This window comes from Protopterus annectens, chromosome 11.part0 (assembly GCF_019279795.1).
Source record: "Protopterus annectens isolate FY-2018-M chromosome 11.part0, PAN1.0, whole genome shotgun sequence".
In the NCBI taxonomy this organism is placed as follows: Eukaryota; Metazoa; Chordata; order Ceratodontiformes; family Protopteridae; genus Protopterus; species Protopterus annectens.
In genome coordinates, this window is record NC_056745.1 from 1,316,926,793 (window position 1) to 1,316,954,491 (window position 27,699).

Consider the following 27,699-nt stretch of genomic DNA (forward strand, 5'->3'; position numbering starts at 1 on the left):
GACCCCGGGAACTAGAGACCCATCAGTCTGACAAGTGTAACCTGCAAAGGGACGGAGTGAATTACCATGCAAATGATCAGCAAGAACATTAGCAACCTACAGACACTGGGCCTATACAAGTTTGGCTTTAAGGATTGGTCTTGTCCATTTAAACTGATATATGTCTTTGAGAGGATCTCTATGGCTATGGAGGAGGGGAAAATGGTGCATACTGCCTACCTTGACCTGGCCAAGGTGATCGATACAATACTCCATTCAGGTATTGTAGACAAACTCTCAGAACTATTTATTTATTTTATTTAACATTTGTTTACTTGGAAAGTCTGGCTTGGAACCAGCCATTTTTCAGTGGAGGCACAGGGAGAAATGTTCTAGTTGCGTGTCTTTGTAATGTGGGAGGAAACCAGAGCACCTGAGGAAACCCACATGAATGCAGGGAGGACATGTAGACTCTGCACAGAAGGCACCCCAGCCAAGAACCTCTTGCTGTGAGGTGGCAATGCAAACTGCTGCACCACTGCACCAGCATACATCCCTACATAACTCATTGGATTGCCAGCTGGCTCACAAATAGGATCCAAGAAGTCAGAATTGGTGAGACCACCCCCACCAAGAGACCAGTCACCAGAGGAGTACCCAAGTGCTCTGTGTTGGGTCCACTCCTATTTGGCATCTATTTTTCAAAAGTCAAGGCTAATGTTAAAGGCCACTCTGGCTCACAAGTTTGCAGATAACTGTAAACTGGGGAGCTATATAGATTATCCTCATGACAGCAGAATTCTACAAGAGGGTCTAACACAAACAAATGACTAGTGTGAAAGCCATGGATTAAAACGCTATGCAAAGAAATGCATTATAGTGCCCTTTGGGAAGCGTCCACCCATACTAATTACTTCATTGATAAAACACCCCTAAGAGTTGACCTGATAGGTAGGAATCTGGGAACATGTGTAGACAGTAACTGGGTGTTCAACCAACATGTAGCTAAGATAATAAGAAAATCACTTTGTCACCCAACTCATAAGCAATGGTATGGCAAAACAGATCTGAGGAGGTAATAGTACACTCTATTCAAACCTTATCAAACCTATCACTGAGTACAGTGCCCCCTTTGATGTGTATCTAGCCAGGCACTTGCAACAGCTGGAATGCCTTCAAAAGTTCCTCACAAGGAGACTCCAGTGTATGAATACCCTGCCCTACACAGATCACCTTAAAGTCCTATCTCTGTACTCAGATTCCAAAAGGTTAATGAAAAGAGAGCTATGCTTGACATATAAGAGATCCTTAGATCCAGCTGTGATGGATCACTTGCATATCCATTGGACAAACAATACCAGGAACACTAGATCCAAGGAAATGAAATTTGTCTGCAGCATAAATAAAACCTGCTGGAGGAACTGATATGTGTCTCAAAGGATCCGCAAACTGTGGAAGAAGCTTCCCCTGACCCTGTTAAAAGAAACATTGACCATTGGAAGGAAAATTGCAAATTCACTGTGTCTGATGTACAGATTTCAACAGTAAATAAATTAATCCCCAACTAACATACACCCACAGACACATTACCGTCGGCTACCTCTTTACTAGCACACCCTACCATATAGGTGTCCAAGAAACTCTGGGACAAAACTGGGTTGGGTTGCACAGATGGATAATTTGAGAGAAAAATAATCAAAGGGGAGCAAAAGGAAAATAGTACTGAAAAAGATAGGTAGGAGGAAGGGCCATGAACTTATACCTATAAGAAAACGCTTCTTTATGGAAAGAATAGTGAAGATATGATGAAGACCAGACAAAATGACTGCTTTGAAAGGAAGTGATATTGGTGGAAAATGAGGATGTAAGTAAGAAAGGAAAAGGGGGAGATTGCTGGCAACAACAATCAGATAAAAATACCAACCATCTGTCTTCTGCTACTGCAAAATGTCTGTATGTGTGTACTCCATAACATCAAGATTCCGCTGAGATTTGTATGACCCTCTGAATGAAGTTTGTGTTTGTTTCTTAAAAAGATTTTGCAGATAAAAACACTTGAGCGTATTCTCCGGTGGGTTAAGAAAACACTTGAGCATATTCTCAGGTGGGTTAAGATTATTCACTTTTTCCCACAATGGTTTGTCTCTTTACTTTGGGCTTCTATAAGTCTGTGGGAAACGTGGACAGACTGCAAGCTCATTACCAGATGGTGCTCCATTACTGAAAACAAAGCAATGGGATCTGCCCATATCCTTCCTGGCTGCTTCTCAGTGTCACCAGGGATTGAATGCCTTAAGGGAGTGGCAAGTTCCATCTTCATTTGTTTTTCCATTGGTATTTCAAGGGGGAACTAGGAATGGACTGTAAGAAATAGCTGAAAAAGAAAAAAATAGTCTTTTCTTACTGATAGTTGGGAAAGCTGATAGGATAGCAGACTTCTGAGTGAGATGTACTTTAAAACCAAAAGGAGATATTTAACATTTTTGAATGTCTAAATACCCAATACACAAGGGAAGGCTTCAAGAAAAGATAACAAATCTTAAATGCGTACTCTGTTAAAATCTTCTCTGGCTTAGACTAAACTTTCAGGCTGCTATAGCTAATACAAGCATACTAATGATTCCCTGGACCAAGGCATCTACAATGTATAAGCCTTAAGCTATGATACTGCTAAATGGATGAGATTTTATTAGAGTAAGATGAGATATGCTACCTTTCTTGTGGAAAAAAAAACAAATGCAATAACTTAACCAGTCAAGCATGATCTGCTTTGTGACAGGTTTGCCTGAATTGCCTTGGCCATAATATATGTTAATAGGTTCAGGAAGTTGTTACAGAGACATAATATCAGGAGGCTCTTACAGTAGCCTTAATCTGTAAAATCTCACCTGCATCATACCAATGCGACATGCTGTTAAGTTTATATACAGATTCAAAATAAACTTTGAAACAGCTTTATGATGGAAGGATTCATTAAGATTGGTTGGCAACAGAATTACAATCTTTCCCTGTTTTCACAAGTCAAGTCTGATTTGGGTAGTTCTGTCCTGTGAAAAAGCATGAAAACAGCAAATATAATTTACAGGCAAAAATGTGTAGAGGATTGTGTTAATTAATTGAAATAGCTTAATATGATATGAGAGGAAACTATAACTGTATAACACTATTTATTTTGGTAATAAAGTTGTTGTTGTTGAGTCTTTCGGCTTTTCCCGATTAGGGGTCGCCACAGCGGAACTCCGGTCCGCTAATGATTGGTAGTTGATTTTTACATGCCAAGTTACCAGCCCTGATGCACAACCTTCAACGAAGGTACGCCCATTCACGCATGTCTCCACACAGAAGACGCTCTAGCTGAGAATTGAACCAGACAGCGTCTTACTGGGAGGCGACAACGCTACTGCAGCACCACCACCATGGATATTTTGGTAATAAAGTGAAAACAAGCATTCTGGACTGGTTGAGGGTATGATTTTCCTGCAAAATTTCATGTTTCATTAACAAATATCCCCCTTTTTTGAATCTGATAAGTTACACGTACAAACTTGGTGAGTGTTACAAAAAAAAAAAGAACTATGGACTTACTAGATGAGCATCAGAAGCAGGGAAGGGAATGAAGACAATTCATACCTTTGAGAAAATGCATGTTAATGCAAAACATGTTATTCTATCAACTGCCTACATTTATAAGAGCAATATTTAAAAGTATCCATAGCCCCCCCCGATTATTTTTGGCTTTGTACAAAATGTTTACACTAAGATTACCCTCTAGAAAAGCAATTTGATTTCAGTCTTCAATGATTTTTCAGAAAACCATTATAAAGAACAGACTGAAAATATGGCACAAAAATCTGGACAGTTGAAAGGTATGGGTGGTAATCTCCAGGAAAGAATCCAAAGTGAGTTCACAGCCAGAAGAAACTGTCAGTTAAACCTAAGCCAAAATTTTGACTGTATTAATGAAATTGACAAGAGCTGTTGGATGAAGTGGTTAGAAGCTACTTCACTGCTTGCATATATTGTTGAGAATGTATACATTGCTATTATCTTTTTAACACAAATTAATATTTTTACCTTTTTTAAGAAGTGGCCTGTACCATAATTCATTGCACTTTCTGAACTGTAGTGAGTTGGGTGCGAGATGCCAAAGTGTTAATATTGTTTATGATGAGCAGCCATGTTGCTGAATTATTGCTGAGTCATGACATCAATGACGTCATTAGTGAAATCAATAGTGCATAAGATGTAGAACATTCTGATGGGGAAGTATAGGCAGACTTGATTTACCTGCATTTCACAAAGACCTTTGACTTGTACCTCTCAGACAGTTGCTAGGAATTTGAAAGTTGAGGTAAAACTGAGACTGTAGAATTGGACTGCTGCATGGTAGAAAGACAGGACTTGGAGGGTTGTGGTGAAACAGGCGATGTTAGAAGTAAAGAAGGTGAAACATAATACTACTGGGTCATTCCTTGTTTGTGTACTCATCAATATATTTATGGGGGTAGAGTGTAATAAAACCTTGAGAATGGCTATTCAAAAAGGCAGAAAGGTGACAGCTTTGGTTACTGCAGGTTAGTAAATTGTGCATTTCACACTGATAACAGCAACCCTGGTCCAAAGGGACATCTGCTACGTGGAAGCTTTTATAAAAAGATATGGAAAAGCCACTGGTATTGCAAGTGTAATTTTTCTTTTAACAATATGTATTGTGGAGAATTAATGCAGCTGAGAGCACCTGTCTTTATAAAAACAGTGTCATTTATATAAGTGCAGCTAAACCAGGTTCTTCCAAACACAAGTCTTTTGGTTTTAATTAAAATACACAACCAGTACCTTTAGTTCAGACATATTGCTGGCATACAGTCACTGTTAGTTCAGTCTGAAATATTTTTCACCTTCTTTTCTTTGATTTTTCTTCAATTTAGTTGGTTGTCTCTCCTAAGTTTCTATCAGATAGAAATGAAGAGAACACTGACTGCATTTAAAACGAACAGCATAATATTTACACATTTTGATCACAAACAATGTGCACTACTGTGTACATATTTATTTATTATTTATTTATTTTATTTGTCGTTTGTTAACTGGGTTAGTCAAAATGAGCCAATGGCCCATTTTCAGTGGCAACCCGAGGAGAAAAATTCCAAAGTTATAATACAAGACAAGACACTTTGTACAGACATTTCAAAAGTGTTGATGTACATTTCTGAGTCACAAACATTATGTACACCACTAGGTCACAAACATTATGTACACCACTAGTTACATATATTGACTCACTCATACTCTTTCATTTAATGAGAACCACTATGCAATATCAGTTTTAACTAAAACATTAACCAAACCAACATTTAATATACCAGTTCCACATGTTATACTTTTTATATATCCGATTGTATTTTATTCACATTTTAGCCACAGCTATTTTACAATATACTTACATTGATAGTGGCAGGTCATCAAGTATATTAAATCCTTAACTCCTCCTCTCCTCTACGTTACTACTATTGCCCCTACAAAGCCTAACAAATCTTTGTTCTCTTTTCTCATTTTCCACACCAACGTCTGTCCCTGTTGTAACCATACTCTCTCCTACTAACCTTTACCTTAATCGATTAATCCCTTCATCAATGCTCACATGTCTGTCTCCTACATTCTTCAATAACCTGACAGTCTCTCTCTGCTCTCTTTCTCAAAGATACTCTGTCAAACACTGTGTCTAATCTCCCTCCACCTATCCCTTTGCAGTATTGTTTTGTTTGTCTAGTGATTGACTTTTCCCGTCCATTTTCCTTAACTTCACAATGCATTTTAGCCAGTTGTTGCACATGACTTAATATCTTTCTTGCAAACTGTCATCCCCTCACTTAAAAGCATGTATCCTCATTACCTAAACTTGCAGATGCATTAATCTAGCCTTACACTTCCACATCCTTTGTACATCCCTCACCTCCTTCCACCACCCTGAATATTCTCAGTTTAACACTAGCACAACTTTAACTTCAACCATTAGACTCGTCCACAACTTTTTACATCTTTGTCTTAATTGTATATGTTTCTAAGCAGTTGTAGAAAACCCTCACTTATACTTTAATGAAAAAAGGCAACAAAGTACAATGGGGTACTCCATTTTTTATCCTTTAAATCTCTACTATGTTATTGCAATCTATTTTTAAATTTTCTAGTTGCCTCCCCAACGTGTAGTTTTTGTTCAGTATTTGGCTCTAACATAGGAAGTTGATCATGTTGAGATGTGGTGAGTAGGATTTTTTATATTTATTTATGGTTATATTTATTTGTAAATGCATTTTAATAAGTGCTTTTTTTCTTTTAGTCCATAAATTGATTTTCTTTTTCATTTGATCAATTATTATTTGAGTGTGTGTGTGTGTGTGTGTGTGTGTGTGTGTGTGTGTGTGTGTGTGTGTGTGTGTGTGTGTGTGTGTGTGTGTGTGTGTGTGTGTGTGTGTGTGTGTGTGTGTGTGTGTGTGTGTGTGTGTGTGTGTGTGTGTGTGTGTGTGAGTGTGACTAATTTACAGTTTTTTTTCTTTTCATTCAGTTCTTTCATTTTAGTGCCTTTCACTCACATGCTGGCTAGTTATCACCTATTTTAGGAATAATTTTGTTTAGGTTTTCCGCCAGAGTTCTCAGAGCCAGTTTGTGTGACTCTTTTTTTATATAATTTTAATTTTTTTTCTATTTTTTTTAACATATCCTAATGAAAACTTGTGACTGTTGTGTATGGCTAAGATTACTGTTAACTCTGACTTTGGCTAGTTGGGTTTGCTGTTATCAAAATTTCTAATGTGTGTGTTCCTTGTGTATATAGATTTGTGATAATTGATAACATTCTCTAATTACTTCTTTTTGTGTAGTGCCTTTGCTCACTGTAGTTTTGGTTTATGGTTTACCCCTCCTTTATTCAAGACCAGTCTTTCATCACCATTATCAAGTTGCAGGTAACTTTATTGTGAAGCTCCCAGATGCAGATATATGATTATTTTCTTCTGTGAGTTTCTTAGTCACTCATGTTAGGAAGAGCAGCAGTCATATAAAAAAAATCAGTGTGCCTTAATGAAGCAAAGAAGCAAATGGAAGCCATGTTACCTTTCTCACCAAGTTGCCTATATAAAATTAAGTTATCTCTAGTTTCAAACTTTGATAGCTAATTCTGAAAAGGAGAATACCCACATGAAGTATTTGCTTAATAGATATGAATCAATAACACCTTTAAATACAGTTTTAATGCTACAGCTGGCATGTACAGCATGCTTGTACATGACAAACACTGTAGAGATAAGAAAGCTTCACTACACACTTGTAGATTTACTGTGCAGACACTTTACTGAGTGATCTAACAACAATCTATGAACAGATTACAGAGAATTTCACCAGTTTCCTAAAACTTAGTTGTACAGAGTTGCGAGAAAATCCAGTTCTCATTGTTGTGGGTGATTTTCAGCACAGAGCACTCACATTCAATTGATCCTGCATAAACAAAACACAAAACAGTGTACAGTAAGTGAAAGCCATGGAGAGACTTACCAAGGAGTTAATCAATCAAGATATAGGGATCCTCTAAACACTGGACCCTTCTCAGTTTGGATTCATCAAGGGCAAGCCATGCTTACTCAGTCTAATGAATTTTTTTGAAAAGGTCACAAAAGCAATGGATGAAGGCAAAATGGTACACAGCACTTATCTCTAGCTGGCCAAAGCTTTTGACAACATTCCCTACTCAGGCATGGTGAAAAGCTAAATAAATTGGAAAAAAAAATCCAATGTCACCCACTGGATTACCAAATGGCTCACAGGCAGGATGCAGGAAATCAAAATAAGGGAAGTTACCTCCACAAAGACACCAGTCACCAGTGGATTCCCCTACAGTTCTGTGCTGGGACCTCTGTTGTTTCCATCTACAATTTCTGAAGTAAAAACAAATACCAAAAAGCTCTGGCCAACTAAATTTGCAGATGATTGCAAGCTAAGAGCAGTCATTAAATCTCCAAATGAGTTTGCCATCCTGCAGGAAGATTTGCACCAAATAACTAACTGGTGCCAAAACCACAGACTGAAACTAAACACCAAAAATGCATTATTGTATACTTTGGGAAGTCATTTATCTCAGGGAACTACCAAATTAACAGTATACCTCTGAGAGCTGACCCAGTTGTTTGAGATTTTGGGAACGTTTGTGGACAGAAATATTTGACCAACATGTGTCCATTGTTATAAGAAAGTCCTTCTATATTCCTCAACTTATAAACAAAGGAATTGTGTCTAGATCTAGGGTTGCCATTCTCCCCCTTTACTCTGCCCTCATTAGGCCAGTCATTAAATACAGTGCCCTTTTTAGCATGTTTTTGTCCAGACACATGCAACAATTGGAGCATCCACAGAGATACATTACTAAGAGGATACAAGGCATAAACGTCTTACATGAACTGAGTCAAAGTGCTGTCACTATGCCACTCTCTAACCAAACGGCACAGGTCAATTCAGGTACAAGGAGGGAAACTGGATAGGTTTAAAATGGCCCAGAAAGGGCAGCTAACCGAGTACTTACCTATGAGCCCATAGATCTATGAACATGACTAGCCTAATAGACCTATGAACATGACTTGGAGTTTTTTTTTTTTTTTTTAATATGAAGACTTTATGCTGACAACTATATTGAGTCATGACTAGAATCTACTCACCAACAGTCTTTAATTAAGTAGATGACAGTGAGGTTCACTTTTGTCCCTAAAACACAGATGCCCACAGTTGTGAGAAAATGCAGTTTTTATTGATATTTGGGATTCTGATCATGAAATACTCAAATTTAATTGATCTTGTATAAACAAAATGCAAAATAGTGTACAGTAAGTGAAACACTACATTACCTGCCTCGGACTGTTTTTTTTTTTCTTTTTTTTATTGATTACCAGAACTTTATACTGTCAAAGCTATATAGTGTCATGGCTACAGTCTACTCAAAGAAGCATTAGCAATTTTTGGGTCTTTATCTTAATTTAACATGTTTCTAAGCAGTTGTAGAAACCCCTCACTTATGCTTGAATGAAAAAGGACAACATGAACTACAATAGGGCATTCCATTTTTTATCCTTCTCTGCTGTGTTATCACAAACTATTTCTAAACTTTCCAGTTGTCTCCCCAGTGTAAAACAAATTGCATGGACAGATCAATGCATCACTAATACAGTTGGTAGAACAAGTATGCTAACATTTTGCCTCAGTTATAAAATAAAATATACTAACTCAACAGCTGCACAACAGTGGATAAAAAAGAAAAATGCAGTGAATCGTTGCTGGCATTCTAAAATATTTCATAGAAATGTTCATTAGAGCAAACAAACATTAGAATCACATTTGACTGAAAAGCTTTATTATACCAAAATACATTACATTATTCCAAAGTAAATTAACCAGTTTGCATGAGAAGTTCTAATTGCTGATCAGTATTTTCATTCTACCAAACGAACAAAAGACTCAAAGTGAAATTGCAAATATATCTGTGTGTATACCTGTGTTCACCAGTATGTGTGCATGAGTGAATGTGTGTGTGTGTGTGTGTGTGTGTGTGTTTGTGTATGTGTGCGCGTGCCTGCGTGCACATGTATGTTTGCCTGCTGTTTCTCTTCTGTTCTTCTTGTTTATATTTATTATATGAAGAGAGGAGAGGAGGCAGGCAATAAAAACAAAATCATACCATATCGCATATCACGGTAGGTATAGGGTTGCACTATATAATGAGAAATAATGATTTTGTATATATTTGTATAAAGTATCAAAAACATTACATAAAATGGTTTTATTACAAAAATAGACACATAATCATACTAATTTTATTTGCTTAAAACAATGAGTCAATAAACTGTTTTGTCACATAGCTAAATAAGCAATAAAACATCTAAAAAGATTAAGCATGTACCGTGTTTGAATATAAATTATGCTGAGTTTCTCACAATTGGCTTTTCAGCTCAGTTAAGAGAGTTTCAGTTTCATGGCTAAACCATTCTTGGGTGAGCAAATATCAATGCAACCCATACCTAGACATGGCATGTTATCAGTGTAACATAACATTTTGCTGTTTTTTCATATTTATAATACTAGGATGCATGTGTCTTGAAGTTTGGTCATGATGATTTCACTCTTGTGACCTAAATATATCAGAAGTAAAGGTAAGTAAATCCAAAAGCAACATACACCCAGACATGGTATACTGTTATAATGACATCCAGAGAGAGCAGATTATCATCATCTTCTTTTGGCTGTTCCCATTAGCGATCGCCACAACGGATCACCTGTTTCCATTTCTCCCTGTCCTCTGCATCTTGCTGAGTCACATCAACCACCTGCATGTCCTCTTTCACCACATTTCATAAACCTTATCTTAGGTCTTCCTCTTTTCCTGTTACCTGGTAGCTTCATCCTTAGCATCTTTTTCCCAATATACTCAGCATCCCTCCTCAGCACATGTCCAAAACAACATAATCTTGCCTCTCTGGCTTTGTCTCCAAACCTTCCAACCTGGGCTGACCCTCTAATATACTTATTCCTAATCCTGTCCACCCTCGTCACACCCAGTGCAAATCTTAACATCTTCAACTCTGCCACATCCAGCTCAAACACCTTTCTTTTTGTCAATGCCACTGTCTCCAACCCATGTAGCATAGCTGGTCTCACTACCCTCTTGTAGACCTTCCCTTTCACTCTTACAGGTACTCGTCTGTCACAAATCACTCCCTACACTCTCTTCTCCAACCACTCCATCCTGCCTGTACTCTCTTCTTCACCTCTCTTCCACACTCACCGTTATTCTGAACTATTGACCCCAAGTATTTGAACTCATCCATCTTCACCACCTCTACTCCTTGCATCCTCACCATTCCTCTATCGTCCCTCTCATTCACACACATATATTCTGTCTTAGTCCTGCTGACCTTCATTCCTCTTCTCTCTAGAGCATATCTCCATCTCTCCAGGGTCTCCTCCACCTGTTCCCTACTCTCACTACAGATCACAATGTCATCTGCAAACATCATAGTCTATGGGGACTCCTGTCTGATCTCGTCTGTCAACCTGTCCATCACCATTGCAAATAAGAGAGAGCTCAGAGCTGATCCTTGATGTAACCCCACCTCTGCCTTAAACACATCTGTCACTCCACCGCAGGCCTCACTGCTGTCACACTACCCTCGTACATATCCTGTACCACTCTTACATACTTCTCTGACACTCCTGACTTCCTCATACAATACCACAACTCCTCTCTAGGCACCCTGTCATATGCTTTCTCTAAGTCTACAAAAACACAATGCAACTCCTTCCGACATTCTCTGTACTTCTCCTTCAACACTCTCAGAGCAAACATCGCATCTGTAGTGCTCTTTCTCTGCATGAAACTATGCTGCTGTTCACTAATCATCACGCCCCTTCTTAACCTAGCTTCCACTACTCTTTCCCATAACTTCTTGCTGTGACTGATCAGTTTAATCCCTCTGTAGTTACTACAGCTCTGCACATCACCCTTATTCTTAAAAATCAGTACCAAAACACTTTCTCTATTCCTCAGGCATCCTCTCACTTTCTAAGATTTCATTAAACAATCTGGTTAAAAACTCCACTGCCATTTCACCTAAACACCTCCATGCTTCCACAGGTATGCCATCTGGGCCAACAGCCTTTCCATTCTTCATTCTCTTCATAGCTATCCTTACTTCCTCCTTGCTAATCCATTGTACTTCATGATTCACTATCCCTACATCATCCAACCTTCTCTCCCTCTCATTCTCTTCATTCATCAACCCCTCAAAGTACTCTTTCCATCTCCTCAACACACTCTTCTCGCTTGTGAGTACGTTTCCCTCATTATCCTTTATCACCCTTACCTGCTGCACATCTTTCCCAGCTCGGTCCCTCTGTCTAGCCAATCGGTACAGTTCCTTTTCTCCCTCCTTAGTGTCCAACCTTTCATACAACTCTTCATATGCCTTATCCTTAGCCTTCACCACCTCTCTCTTTGCCATGCACCTCATCTCCTTATACTCCTTTCTACTTTCTTCATCTCCCTGCCAATCCCACCTCTTCTTTGCCAACCTCTTTGCCTGTATACTCTTCTGTACTTCCTCATTCCACCACCATGTCTCCTTGTCGTCCTTCCTCTGTCCCGATGTGATACCAAGCACCTTTCTAGCAGTCTCCCTTACTAGCTCTGCTGTAGTTACCCAGCTATTTGGTAACTCTTCACTGCCACCCAGTGCCTGTCTTAACTCATTCCTGAACTCCATCTCACAATTTGATCCTTGGTGCTGCCCTCACACTCCTCCTCCTCCTCTTCTTGATCACCATCGTCATCCTACAAACCACCATCCTATGCTGCCTAACTACACTTTTTCCGGTCACCACTTTACAGTCTCCAATCTCCTTCAAACTGGCCCTTCTACATAAGATATAATCCACCTGTGTGCATCTTCCTCCTCCCTCTTGTTAAAATACGTATTCACCACAGGCATGTCCATCCTTTTCCCAAAATGCAGTACCACCTGACCTTCTGCATTCCTTTGTTTAACACCATACCTACCCATCACTTCCTCATCCCCTCTGTTCCCTTCGCCAACATGCCCACTGAAATCTGCTCCAATCACCACTCTCTCACTCTTGGGTACAGTCATCACCACTTCATCCAATTCACTCCAAAATTTTTCATTCTCATTCATTGTACACCCAACTTGTGGAGCATATGCACTACCAACATTCATCATTACACCATCAATTTCCAGCTTCATAAACATCACTCTATCCAACACTCTTTTCACCTACAAAACACTCTTCACATACTGTTCCTTCAGAATAACTCCTACTCCATGTCTCCTCCCATCCACACCATGATAAAACAATTTGAACCCACCTCCGATACACCTAGCCTTACTCCCCTTCCATCTGGTCTCTTGCACACACACTATACCAAACTTCATTCTGTCCATCATTTCAGCTAGCTCTCTTTCTATACCAGTCATACTGCCAACATTCAAAGTTCTAGAGAGAGCAGATAAAGTTATTTATTAGTTAGTTATTTATTTTGTATTTTGCATTTGTATATGATATTTGTTTTTATTTAGTAGGATGTTAGAATCCACTGAAAGGATACATGTATATATTTATATGTGTGTATGTATATATATATATATATATATATATATATATATATATATGTGTGTGTGTGTGTGTGTGTGTGTGTGTGTATGTATATATAAATCTACTTCACAAGCTCAAAGTTGCAAAACATCGAACTACCAATGGTTGAGACCATAAGATCAAAGATTTGAAACTTTGAAATTGTTATTAAAAAAATAAAAACAAATTTTTTTTTTACATTTTTGCAGAGGGGAAAAGCCTCCCTGCACCCCCACACCCCCTGCTAAATAAATATACCAACTCCGAGATTGCAATGCAGTGAGGAAAATGGTAAATGTCCCCTTCCATGCTGTATGGTAATCTCCATTCATAATGTTCGAAGTTTCAAAACATCGATGTTATGGTCTCAACCATTTGCAGTACAAAGCATTCAAACTTCATGCTTTTGAAGGGAATCCCTATGTAGATATATCTATCTGTATATCTGTCTATCTATCTGTCTATCTATCTATCTATCTATCTATATATGTGTGTGTGTATTATATTTATTCATAAGAACATTTCATACTTTTTTTAATTTTGCTCTTAGGTTTTGTGGAATGGAAAATCTCACCTTGAAGTAAGTGTTCCTGGTACATACAAAAGGCACATGTGTGGGCTGTGTGGAAATTTCAACAACTACCCTCAAGATGATCTACGAATTCGCACGGGGCAGATAGTAATCTCAGAAGCAGCCTTTGGAAACAGCTGGAAGGTGAGTTGCTTCAAGTTAAACTGAATGCAATCAAAATGGTAACCACTACAAACAACTGTTGGGGGGGGGGTGTTATTACACAGAAGGTTGCCTTTCAGTTGGTTGGTGCTCATCTGTGCATTCCAGTGTGAGATGGTCAGATTACCTTAGTCATTCTGTAAATATCATTTTTAAAGTTTGTGTGATCCTAGAGGCACAATATTTATAGACCATTTGGAGAATGGCTTGCTTAAACAGTGCTAGGGGGTTTTCCTCTTTGAAAAACACTTTTTTAAAAATACCCAACCAATTGCCCTAGCAACTGAATACCCAACCACTTGCAAGTATATCCCTAGTAACTGATACTGAATGGGTAAAACCTGAGCCAGTTTGTGCTCAGGTTAATAAAGCAGAACCTGCACAGAATTTGTGCAGGTCATAGCTTGAAGCTGTCTGCACTCTAATTATTAATCTTGGCATTTCATTATTTTATATATGCATGGTGTTTCCTAAGCTGGAACATCCTTACTGAAGTTATTAAACATTATTTACCTCTTTTTAAGTAATTCTCAGTGGCTGAGTTAAGCCTTTAGCTTTCCTGTTTTAACTTAAGAAATTGTAGCATCATGACTTCTTTGTAAAATGCCATTAGCATGATTTATCAGTATTAATTCTTTCAATAAGCACATCCTCCCTGCACCCCATTTCATAGCTTTCAAGCCTACCGCAGTTAGACTTGAGGTTCCTCATCGTCTATCAGCGTGGAATCCCAAGATTTATTAGAGAGAGAGAGAGAGAGAGAGACGTGTCATCTAGAAAGACATCATGGAATTTATGTTCTCTGACATGTTGGAAATGGCAGTATACTGTGTGAGTCACTAATCCTCTCTTTGTTCATGGGTACGGGCAATGCACATCATTACAGTGAATGACAATAACCTCCCCTGTTAGTGCAAACTCCTGTGTATTCTCTAATGAGTGCTATCACTAGAAAGTGGCTTGGTGAATCATGTCTTACCCACATGTTACCACTGTAATACTGAGCCTGGTCCTTTGAATTGTAGCTTTTTATTTCACAGTCTCTCCCACTCCCCAGTGGGCTTGCTGCATCTTTGTCCTGCAGATGCCATTTAACACCTCAGATGTTAATAAGTATGTTTTTATTTTTTATTCTGAACATTTTTTGTTTTTTTTTTGCTATAAATGATCACTTTTTATGCAGTTTATTTTTCTTTCAATGGCCTAGACATTCATATTCTTTCCTTAATGCATTGTCCTATATTAATCATTATTTCTTGTTTCTAAATATCAAATTATTCCTTTATACCTTACCTTACAAAGTGTGTATTATGTCTTTTCCAAATAAATCTGTTTTCCTGTTTCAACACCAGAGTTCTCTTAGAGTGAGGTAGTAATGTAATGTTCTTCTAATAAATGTATTATGTGACTTTATTTTCATAAGCCTTACTCTGGGAATAAGTGATATGTGCATTTTTTGGTAATAAGTTCATTAAAAAAGCACTGCATAAGTAAAAAGCGCATCATTTAAAACTTTAATTTCCTCATTAAAAAAAACTATCATCTTAGCTAGAAACGTAAAAGCTTCCATTATACCCAACCTTGAAGGATCCAGGCCGAGTGATTACATATTTTTAATGTGGAATTGAAAGTTATACTTTAAATGAAGATAATTTGAATTCTTCGTTTTTATTTCAATTTTATGTGCTGAAATTAGATGTTAAAAGGAAATCATGATGTTTTCAATATCAAGTGCTTTGTCCACCTTTGTTTGCTATCCAAATAATTTGTTATTCAATAAGGCATGTAAATATATTTGCTTTTAAAAGGTAAACTGGTTATTTCCAGGCAATTGACATTTGATAAGTTAGAATGTCATACAAGTATCTTATCTGAAATGTAACTGAAAAGTAAACCGTAATCTGGGTTGGTTATCAAATGATATGGTGAGCTTTAAGAAGCTCTGTGATCAGCTGTAATAAACATTTGTTCAGAACATCATCAAACATACTATACAAATTACTTTGGGTTGATTGGTAATTTTTACTTTAGTAGTGTACTCTTTATATTTACTCCAATAATGTATGGGCTAATAGCTTTATGCTGAAAGGAGAGTAGCTGTCCCTTGTCTGAAACAAGTACTGTGGCATTTCATTGTTTGATATGTAATGAGCTTTCAATGGATTTAGTAAAGCCCATTACTTTTCTAGGATTTTCTAGAAGGTGGCTCCATTTGGCTGGCAGAGTCCCAGTAAATCCCTTTTGCCACTGTTAAGTATGAACTGAGGTCTTTAAAAAAGTCAGGCTGCTCTTTTTGTCTGTAAAGAGGCCACAAGGGGAGACGATATTTTTCATAGAATACTTTAAAGCTGGATGTAGAAAGCAGCAAGAGAGGTTGAGGTGTGACTGGAAACCATTTTGCCTTTTTAAGGGAAATATTGTGATGCTCATTTCTTGAGGATTAATAAATGAAATGACAGATACATTTTTTATTGTTTTATGTTGAGGAATTTAGCAATAATAATGGGGAATGCATATGCCAGATGAGGAAGGAATACGTGGACTGCAAGGGTAGCAGGCTTTTGAGTAAGATGATCGACTACCACCTTGTCTAGTATCATGTGAGAGTAGGCTTTAAAGTACAGGTATGAATCTAGGATAAGATCTAAATAGTTCTGCTGTGTTACCTGAGCATGCAGTTGCTAACATGGGAGGCTTACAATTTGCAATCTTACAGCTGTGTACTAGTGTTGTTAAATGTAATCAGTTGTATGCCAGTTATATAACTGAAAGTAGTCATTTTGTAAATCTTTTTGAATATATGCCTTGATCATGAGCAATGATTTGTTGAATTTCTTATAATCAAACTAAACTGCATGTTTTCCCAAACTGTTAAGGTCACGAGGTCATCAGAGTTAGCTTTAGTTTGAAGTTTGTCCGTTTTGCTTCTTTGATTTCTATTTTGTATTTTTTTTTTGTGCTAAAGAATTTTTCATAATGACTGGAGTTACTTGTTTCCTTTATTCATTTCAATGCTTTATTTCTTGATAAAGGAAATATGTTTAGGTTCCGTGTAATACAGTAGCAATTCTGCCCATTGAAATATTGCTTTCTTGATGGGAAATGCTTGGCCAGGATGGGATTAATGTGGAAATTAAACATATCTAAAGCATGAGTAAGGTTGCTCTATTGGTAAAGAGGGGACCAGAGTGGGTCATTTAATTCATCTTATGGAAGATTGTCTTTTAATTCTGAGAAGGATCTTGTAATTATTGTTATTGGACAGACTTTGGGGGATTTAAATAGCAGCATGGCCTAGATAAGGATGCAATCACTTCATCATGTGGTTAATATAACTATAAGTACTTTATGGGATGTACATGACAATTTAAACTGAATATGCAGGTGATCACTTATAGTATTGCAGAGCTATTTCACTAAATCTGTGAGTGTTTTAGTTGTACATCTAAGTGGCAGTGATCATTATTTTATGGTTTGGATTTTGTAGGCACCTTAGTTGGATAAGGTTATTCCAAGCAACGAAACTTTGTTTATTACTGTTGTTCCAAAACATAGCAGGGCATTTGCCTTTGTTCACTTTTTATTTTCCTAAAGCACAACTGCACATCTCAGTACTGCTAAGCATCGTGATGGACAGGTGGTAACTTTATTTTCAAGGTGTTTATTTAATATAATTCAAGAAATCATTATTTAAATTAAATAGAATCATATACAGAATGCAAGTTATATAGTTCAAATACAGGTAATACATAACATTTGTTTATTTTCTGTTTGCTTGTACCACTATAACATGAACATAATTGCCCCTCTGCAGTACAAATTTTATCAGTAATACTTATAATGTTTGCCATGTTTGGGTCTAAAGAATGCAAAAATTAAGTTGTTTACAGACAATTATGACTGTTACTTGATTAACACTGTACCGAAATCATCAATGAAGAAAGTATTACTTGCCTCTGTGATTAACCGGTTATATTTTGATAACATAAAATGTAACATAGTAGTTGCAAAGTGATGGAAGACAGGTCAAATTGTTGCTAATGCTTCACAGGACAGACATCACAGGAATGAAGTACTAAACTGAGAAATAAGTGCTGTTTTCCTCTAACTGGTATGGATAGCTCCTCTGAAATGCAACTAAAGCAAAAGAGATGAAGGCTTTAACGACTAAGGTACTAAAGATAAGATACAAAAGAATACTTGGTAAAATGTTCTAGACAAAATGTCTTGAGAGGTAGCCTTTGGTTGTTTAGAGATGAATTCATGGATGAAGAGAATGCCACTGTCAACTGTATAACTGTGAAATGAGTAATCCCTAACTGTGAAATGAGTAATCCCTTGAAAGCCAGACAGTACAATACAGAGTTAGGTAGTAGAAGACATAGTGCCTTCATTGGGGAGTGGAAGACTTTGCTATCGCTGAAAATAATGTTTGTTTTGTGCGGCCAGTCCACAGAGCTGGTAATCTAACTTTTTTTCAAGTTTACGTTTTATCAACAAGACTTCATCTATTTAGAGGACATATGTTGTGATAAAAAATAGGTTCATAGGTGTATACTAGGCTAATGGCCCTGGAGCCTTTACAAGCCTAGCCCAAAGGATTACCCTGACATTGTGCCACCTGACTTTAGTTCCCAACTTGCAATAGTCTGCGAACGTTTTCAACCAGAGTCCCTTCGTGTTGGCCTGGACTTCAAAGAAGTAGATACCAAACAGGAGAGGACCCAGGACAGAACCCTGTGGGACTCCACTCGTGACTGGTCGACAGTCTAACTTGGAGTCAGCTACTTTCACACTGTGGGTTCTGTGAGCCAGTCTGCAACCCATCTAGTGGTATAGGAGTTGATGCCTAGCTTAGTGAGTTTTTCTAGGATTCCTGAATGGGGAATGGTATCAAAGGCCTTGACCAGATCAAGGTAGGCTGTATGAACCATCTTGCCTTCATCCATAGCAATGGTGACTGACTCAAAGAAGTCGAGCAGGCATGATCTAGCCTTCACAAAACCAAACTTTGTGGGATCCAGAGCTTGGAGATTCCCTTTATCCTTGTTTATTAGGTCCATGATGATGCGTTCCATAGGTTTGCATATCAGACTCTTCAGGCTAATGGGGCGATAGTTCCCAGGGTCTGTAGTCACTCCTCCTTTGTGGAGAGGGATGACTGCAGCAGTGCGCCATTTGCTAGGGACAAAGCCTGAGGTGAGACTGTGACTGAACAGGGCACACAGGTGAGGTGCCAGTTCACTCTGTAGTTCATGTAGAACACAGTCAGGGATATTATCAGGTCCCACAGAAGCTGTATTCGTGGCCTTGGACAGTGCTGTTTTAACCTGTGCAGCAATAATACTGGGTGCCTTGTAATCTACTGGTATTATGATTGGTCCTTTGGGGGGTGGGATAAAGGTTGGCACTGAATCTGTCGGCCAGTATACTGGTAATATCTGTTGGCTCGGTTGCGCAGTAGCTCAGACAAAATCTGTGTATTGCCGTGGAGATTCTTTATATAACTATAGAAGGCCTTGTGTTTGTCTTTACTATCTGCTGCAATTCTGTTTTCATAGCTAGCTTTAGAGGATTTGATGAGGGATCTCAACTTTTTGTTGAGGCTGATAAGGGAGTTTTTCCAGTCTTGGGACTTAACTTTATTCCACATCAGTTTCCTCCTTCTGTTGTAGAGTTTGTTTATGACAAGAATCCACCTGATTGGCTTCCTTTTTTTCGGGGGAGAGCGTCTTGGTTCTATTGGGTATGGCAAGATCCAGGCATTTGTGTACATGTTCGTACAGTGCACTGGTGTATGATTTGGCAGTCATGCAACTATTCTTCATTTGGATGGGTGCTGTGAAGTTAGCCACCTCTGTTGTTAGGAGCCCAAAGAAGCTATGGAGAAGTTTTTCACGGTGGTTACCTTAGCGGGGGGTGGATTTCCAAGGTGATTAGTTTCTGACCGGATCTAACCGGGGAGGAGTTGACTATTGGTGTACAGCAATGGTCGCCCATGTTAGTAATGACCAGGTCAAGGATGTTGCTATCTCTAGTGGGGGGGATAAGAACGAGCTGGTCCAGGGCACTGGAATTAATGAATTCCAGGAAACATCGGGCAAGTGTATTGGTACATGAGTAGTTTTACCAGTTAATGGAGGAGTTGTTGAAGTCGTCCAGTATGAGAGTGTTAGGTTGGACCCTAATATTCTCCAGGGTGCTTAAGAATGTGGAGTGCGAGTCTTGGGACAAAGTTGGCGGCCTACAGCAGGCTACGACCTGAATCACTGTTTTACCCAGTGTTGGCTTCACCTGAAGTATCTCTGATGCGTTATGTTGGGATACCAGTCTGGAGGTGTGCGCATCCTTTATGAGTATGGAAACACGACCACCTTTGGAGCTTTGGTCCAAGTTCTGCGGCCGAAAAGTGTGGAATGAGTTATAGCATGGTAGTGCAGGGGTACTTTCTGCTGCCTTGAACCAGATCTCTGTTACAGCACAAACGTCGATGTTCTCCATTTTAAGGAGTGCTTCGAGCAAGTGCATTTTGAGATTTAGACTTCTAGCATTGAGCAGCATGACCCTCAAATTGTATTTGTTTGTAGCTGTTACTGTGGTAATTTGGTCTTTTGAATACCGCCTAGAAAAAGGCACTATAGGGGTGGCAAGAGTCTTGGGCAGTATCCGGAAGCCCAGGGATGACAGATGCAGGCCATCTCTGGAAAAGCATCGAGGTCTGTCAATCATGTCATCCCAGGCAGGCAGATACTGGATCCCCTTAGAATGACACCAGAAACTTAGCCAATTGTTGAAATCAGTCATTTTCTACTTGTACTGTGGTGTCATTCTGGGTAATGGCAGGATGCGGCTCAGGGCTAGTGTCATACCCGCCTGGGCTTCATAATCTGAGAGCCCCTCCATGTCTCTTTTCAAGTACTCCAGGGAGGTATGTCTCCAAGTCATTCACACCCACATGACAGTGTCCTATTTGTACCTGTTGTTGAGGGACCTGAGTGCATGCATTATGTGGCGGATCCAGGCACCTGGCAGGCAGCTGACTACTACTTTCTCCTTATTCATCCTAGTGAGTGGGACATCAGTGTGCCTCACTATTGAGTCACCTAGGACTAGTGTGTTGGGCATGCTGTTTTGCCTTAGGGGCTTTGGTTGAGTGGCACACTGTTTAGGAGAGTTATGTGTCTCGTGATTAGTGTTGTGTTGGTCGAGTGCGTTTCTGCCTTGGATGTCTCTGCTGTTTGGGTAGATTTTTATTGAGAGCCTCTGTAAAGGTGGATGTGTGGTTTGTGCTTTTATGTGAAGGCAGTGCTGGTGTGTGTTCTGGAGGGCTATGTGTTCCATGTAGTGTGGTACAAGTGTAGACCTTCTCCTCTTGACCAGCTATTCCGGTCCTGACTGGAGAGTGCGTAGCTTCCAGTTTGGATATATAAGAGCATCTCTCGCAAGTCTGAGTGTTGGGAGGTAAGAGGAGAGGGTTGTCGGTGTACATGAGGCAGTTGCTACATTGCCTCAGGATGCCCAAGTTCACCAGGTTAATAGGAGTAAGCACATGGCACTGCCCTTTAGACATGCCTGGAGGGGTGGGCATTAATAAGTACTGGAACTGTTTCCTTGTAGAATGTTTAGTGCTGGTAGCACTTTTGTGTGCTACAATAATTGCTACAAGAAGTCTGGTAAAGTGCTAGACTAATAAGCTAGTGAAAGTGCAGGAGATGAGAGAACTAGCAGATCTAAGAGAAAAATTGAAGAGCAGACTTTGGCACCGCTCAGAAGCTTACAGACAGTCCTGGATAAAGGAAATCTGTATCTGGACTAGACTAGTTACAGGAATGGCGGGGAAATGAGCACAAATGAGGGTATTATATAAGATTTTCCCTTTAGTGTGAGTGGGTGGTTATTCATAATTTAATGGGACAAAAAACACTACCACATCTAGATATTCAAATACAAGCCTTTTTTTAAATCAATGCACACTAGAATCCCTTCCTTTAAGCATTACAACTATGCTTAAAATGTCTATTATTTCTCCTTCTGTACATAAGACCTAAATGACTATCACAGAACAAAGCTGGCTCGGGAGAGAGACAAAAGACCCACAATGATCTGCATTCAATTACGGAGCACACAAGCTGCAGCAGTCACCCAGAAAGGGAGAGGAATTAAGAGATGGGGAAACTGTCTCTCCCTGGGAGTTGAAGGAGGGATTGCACGATGATATGTCTTCGAGATGACAACACTTTTGATAAATCCTTGGTAGAGAACTGAGAACTGACAGGAGATAACAGCATATGAGGGAGTCAGGACTACTTGAGGAGATCACACCACTCTCATGAATTAGTGACATCATCACTCTGAACTTGCAGCATGTTCACCCTTTTAAGGGCTGCTGCCACACAGGCAAGGCAGATTACAGCACATAGTTAAAATCCACTAATGTATGCCTTAACAGTGATCAGTGTTTGCTCTGGAAGAGAACAAATAAGGAGGACTGTGGTGTTGTGCCAAATGGTAGGCATGCACTGGAGGTTTAAAAAAAAAAAAAAAAAACTCTCCGCACTTAAATGACTATATAATCTAGAGCAAGAAACCTAGCAGCCATTTGTACCAGGAGTAATATAGCTGTAGATTATTGAATTAAAATACAATTAGAAATATAAAAGGATGAGGTAACAGAGAGAGTAAAACAAAATAACGTAAACAGGCTCAAGGAAAAAAATCTGTGGCTTCCTAACCCAAACTATTTTGGAAATTGTCAATGAAGTGGGCTTAAATCCAGTAGAAAGTCTTCTTAAAATTTCACATGAAAATGCTCATGATGTTATAATAAAACACTTCAGATCTGCAGTACTCATTTCAAATTCTGTCACATACACCAGATGACTTTCTTTTAGAATCTCATCTTCCAATTCTTCATTCTCCATTAGTCCTCAATGCCTGTTTGTTTTTAGAAACTGAAATGGTACAAATCCATTTATAAACAGTAAAAGTAAGCACTGTCATTATATAACAATGTAATTTAATTGGACTCCTCACCCAACATTCTGATGAAAGTATTTACTTATGCAACAAAATCACTTATCATTTAGTTGTAAGAAATGTTTTTTTTGCCATTTCAGCCTTTAGTTTCTTTTGTAGTGTTCCATGTACTTATACTAGTAGTCGCATAAACGCTTTGCTAACCCAATATTTTTTAACTTCAAAGTTTCTAATACTAACAAAGTAAGGAATCTCCTGGAAACATTTCAGAAGACATGTTACTTCACATCATCTGCTCTACATTCTATCTTTCTTTCTCAGAATGACAATGTAATTGCCAGTGACTTGACTTATGTCATGCATGGTTCCTTCTCAGTTCAAGCACATCATCATAATCCCAATTCTTTAAGTATTTTCCCCTTCATCCTCTTAAGTCTGTAGGTTAGTAAGCTGCCAATACCCCTTGAGAAAATATATGATAAAAAGACGTCATCTCTGAGATGTTACTTGATAAGCTAATAAAATGAAACTTGCACCCATAGGTCCATTGTGGGTTCCCATTGTACATATAATACTGTAACAACTATCTCTTACAAAACTGATGAAATCTGCATATGGAAAATGCATTCAGCATATTACTTTTAAACCTTAAATAATTTAGGATGGTATGACTGACCCTTAACCTGGATCATGGACTATTTATCTGACACAATATTTAGTGTCTTCTCAGCCTGTATCATCTTTAAAGGTGGTATACCACAGACACTGTTTTGAAGCCAGCTTGGCTTTAATTATTTATTACCTACTAATATCTCTCAGCAACCCCTCTTACTATGGAATACAAGTAATACTATGCATGCTACAGAAGCAACAAAACAAATTTCTCAGTCTGAAAAGTGGGTAGAGAATAAATTAGCAGCCATTACATCCCAAAACTGCCAATAAACTGAAGCATTTCAAATGCTAAATACTACTTTATTCTAAGATGTAGAAGATGTAGTAGACATGTTTTGGAGTTTGTCAGGTTATGCTAACGTCTAGGGTGTATTTCATTAGAGTTGCTTATTCCTTAAGTGTAAACCTGTTGCCTTTAGACAAGTTATTAAGTTACATTTCTCTTATTTAACGATTTGATTCTGGCTAAATTCTGTTTTTTTTTAACTCATGAGTTTTTTCCATTTATTCCCATCTTATGACTTATTATAAATCATTTACAGTATTTTTTCTTTATAAGAAGGATGCTTTCCTAGGGTTATGACATGGAATTTAAGTTCACAGTGCAGTTTTGCCCTTTCTGATATGCTGTTACTTTGACCCCCCCCATCTCATTTATTTTATTTATGTTGTTATGTATGTATGTATATATATATATATATATATATATATATATATATATATATATATATATATATATTTTTTTTTTTTACATTTGCTGACTGGGGAAGTCCCGCTGTGCACAATAAAGTCTCTTTTCAGCAGAGGCCCAGGGAGAAAATTTCCAACATACAAAAATACACAGACATACGAATACACACACACACATGTTGATCTGGGTCTCTGTATAAGGAGTTAATATCATTATTATCATCATAATCCTCATCATCAGCCTCCCTTTTTCCCATTTTTTCTACATGAGGCCAGGGTGTCGTGTTAGCTATCGCCATCTCTCTTGATTTAGTGCCACACTTTTACCTTTTTCGACAATCATGCCTAACTGTCACAGATCTTTCATGCACTCCATCAACCTCTTTGCTGGACTTCCTCATTTGCTCTTATCTTTTTCCTGTCTGTTCCAAATCTTCTTCTCCAGATTGTCTTCTACTTTTCTGCACATATGTCCGAACCATCATAATCTGTTCTATTTGATCGTTTCTGCAATTGGAGCTACTTTGGCTTCTGCTCTTATATTCTCATTTCTTCATCTTTCCCACAGTGTGCATTCTACCACTGCCTTGTACACCTTACTTTTCAGCTTTTTTGGCATTCTTCTGTCAAAGACTGCACCTGAGACTCTATGCCAGTTGATTGTACCCCTCTGATTCTAGCTTTGACCTCTTTATTCAGACTTCCCTTCTCCTCAAAAAACCCTTCCAGATACTTGAAGCTATTTACCTGTTCCACTATCTTCCCTTCTATCTCCATTCTCAGCTTCTTCTGATTTCCCCAGTTTGCTGCCATTACCACTGTCTTATTTGTGCTTAGTTTCACCCCGTGTGCCTTCAGTTTTGCATTCCATTCCACTATCCTTTGCTGGAGTTCTTGTTCAGAATCTGCCAGTAATGCCACATCATCTGCATACAGTAACGTTTTTGATCTGTCCCCTCCAACTTGTTTGGCAATGTAATCCATCACCAGTATAAAAACAGCAACGGGCTCAGAGCTGAACAATGGTGCAGACCCATTCAAACTGGAAACTCCTCTGCAAGGCCGAAAACTGCTCATACTTGAGTCACTTGGTCTTTGTACATAGCCTGCACTAATTGTACCAATGTTTCTGGGACTTCGAACCACTACGGTACTGCCCAAATTGGCTTTCTTGGGACTTTGTCATATGCTTTCTCTAAGTCTAGGAATGCCCAGTTGGACTCTTTCCTCATCTCTAGCTTCTTCTCAACTACCTGTCTCACTGCAAACATCAGGTCAGTTGTACTGCATCCTGATATAAATATGAGTTGCTCATTTTCCATCATACTTTCTACTGCTCTGCATATCCATTTATGAATCACCCTCTCCAGAGCTTTCATGCAGTGTAATAGGAGTTTATGCCTCTGTACTGCCCACAGTTGTGGATATCCCCTTAGTTATTGTACACTGCCACAGGTATGCTTATTCTCCAGTCATCTGGGATATGCCTTTCTCTCCACCCTGCTGTGAGTACCCTCAAGAGCCATTTCTCCACTATCTTACCCAGCATCTTTATCATGTCTGCTGTGACCTCATATGATCCTGCTGCTTTGACCTGACTTCATTTTTCTTAATGCTGTTCTTACTTCTTCTAGGGTGGGCTCCTCCTCTTCTCTCATCGTAGGCTGTTTCTGGGGCAGTACAGTTTCTTTGAAGTTTTCTTCATTCAGAAGCTGCTGGAAATACTCCTTCCATCTGCCTTTGATGTCCTGTGGATTGGTGAGCAGGTTGTTGCTGGCATCGCTTATGAAGTTATCTTCTTTATCTTTCAGTCTTTGTCTTGCAACCTGATATAGTTTCTTTGTGCCATCTACTGAGTCACTTTCCAGCAGCTGGTAGAGTGCCTTCAATGCCCTACTCTTTGCTATTACAACTTCTTTCTTAGCTTCTTTGTTAGCCAACCAGTATTCCTTCCTAGCCTGGTCTGTCTTTTCTATCTCCCATTTTTTTCATGCACTCCTTCTTTCTTTTGATGATTTCCTGGGCTTCTGCATTCCACAACCAGCTTTCCTTATGTACCTTATTTCCATACCTGGCTTGGCTATATATCAGTTCTGTAGTCCTTACACATGCTGTTTTAAGGTGTTGCCATTCTTCTTCAGCTCCACCTATTTCCTCGTTTTCTTGGGGTGCTAGAGTCTTGAGTAATTCCTTGAACTGTTGTGCTTTCTCCAGTCAACTTCCAGGTCTTCAGCCTGGTTTCTGTTGACCTTAGAGCCTTCTCTCACCACTGCTTGCAGCTGATTGTGGCAACCCATGGTTTATGCGGTGTGGATACCCCAGTGTGCTTTCCTTACCAGGTGAAAGTCTACCTGAGTTGCATATTAGCCACTCTTGTGTGTGATCTTGTGACTGTAATGCTTTCTGAACCATGTGTTGGCTACTATCACACCATTTGCCAGACAGAACTCTAGAATGGCCTCTCCTTCTTTATTCCTGTTGGGCCCACCTATGTGGACCCATGGAGTCCTTATATCCTGTTTTGTCTGTCCTGATATGTGCACATTGTCCTGCTTTATCTAGTAGGTCCTGCAACTGCTGTCTGAATGCAACCTTTTCTCCCTAGCACAACCCTGCTGTGGGGCATAGGCTGAGATTATGAATACTGCCCTATTATTACACTGGAGTTTGATTGCCATGAGTCTGTCACTAATTCTGATTATATCCCTCACTGCCTTGTGAAGCCTCACCACAATCCTCACACCATTTCTAGCTTGTCCCCTTCCTGAGTAGTAGACTCTGGATTCCAAGTCAAGTGAATTCTCTGCACTGTCCTTCCATCTTGTCTCTTGGATACATAAACTGTCCAGCCTCATCTGTAGCATCATGTCACCCACTTTCAAGCTGCATCCTGTCAGTGAACCTACATTAAGTTTAGCAATTCTCAGTTCATGTTTGGCAGATTGATTGGTTTTGCGTCCAGCTTTTGCTCAACAGATCCATCCCAGGTAACCCAGGCTAGGCAATTAGATACTGGCTGGCCAGTAGCTTATTGACCCAGGGTTGCTGGGATTTATAGTGGGCACACACTGGCAAATAGGGGCATAAACACCTCTCCTACTGTTAGCAGGGGTACCTGGCATAGGTCAGAGTAGGCTGGATCCTCAACTCACTTATCACTAGTAACTATCCATGCCCATTTTGATGACAATAGTCAATGTGACATAAATAAAGATGACCAATAGGCATCAGAAAACATGCTTATTCACATGCCTTTGACAGCTGATTTCATACAGGAGTAGTAAATGGCAATGTGGAAGAGGCCCAGGGCCTGAACAGGACTGAGACCCGTGAGACACCATTTGCAATGTTTCATTGTATGGAAGACGTACTGCCAACCTTCACTGTATGTGATATATCTGTGAGCCATTTAGTTTTCCAGCAGTATACATTTGAGATAATGTTTAGTTGGGTGAACTTTTCAA

At 39.0% G+C, this 27,699-nt stretch overlaps 1 protein-coding gene across 1 annotated transcript in view; it reads left to right on the forward strand.

The window, feature by feature from the left end:
• Positions 1 to 27,699, forward strand: part of LOC122815830 (kielin cysteine rich BMP regulator) — a 2,917,372-nt gene that overhangs the window by 2,830,398 nt on the left and 59,275 nt on the right. Inside the window, exon 53 of the mRNA XM_044088633.1 lies at positions 13,712 to 13,876. Coding sequence (XP_043944568.1) covers positions 13,712 to 13,876 — 165 coding nt within the window. The remainder of the gene's footprint in view (positions 1 to 13,711; positions 13,877 to 27,699) is intronic.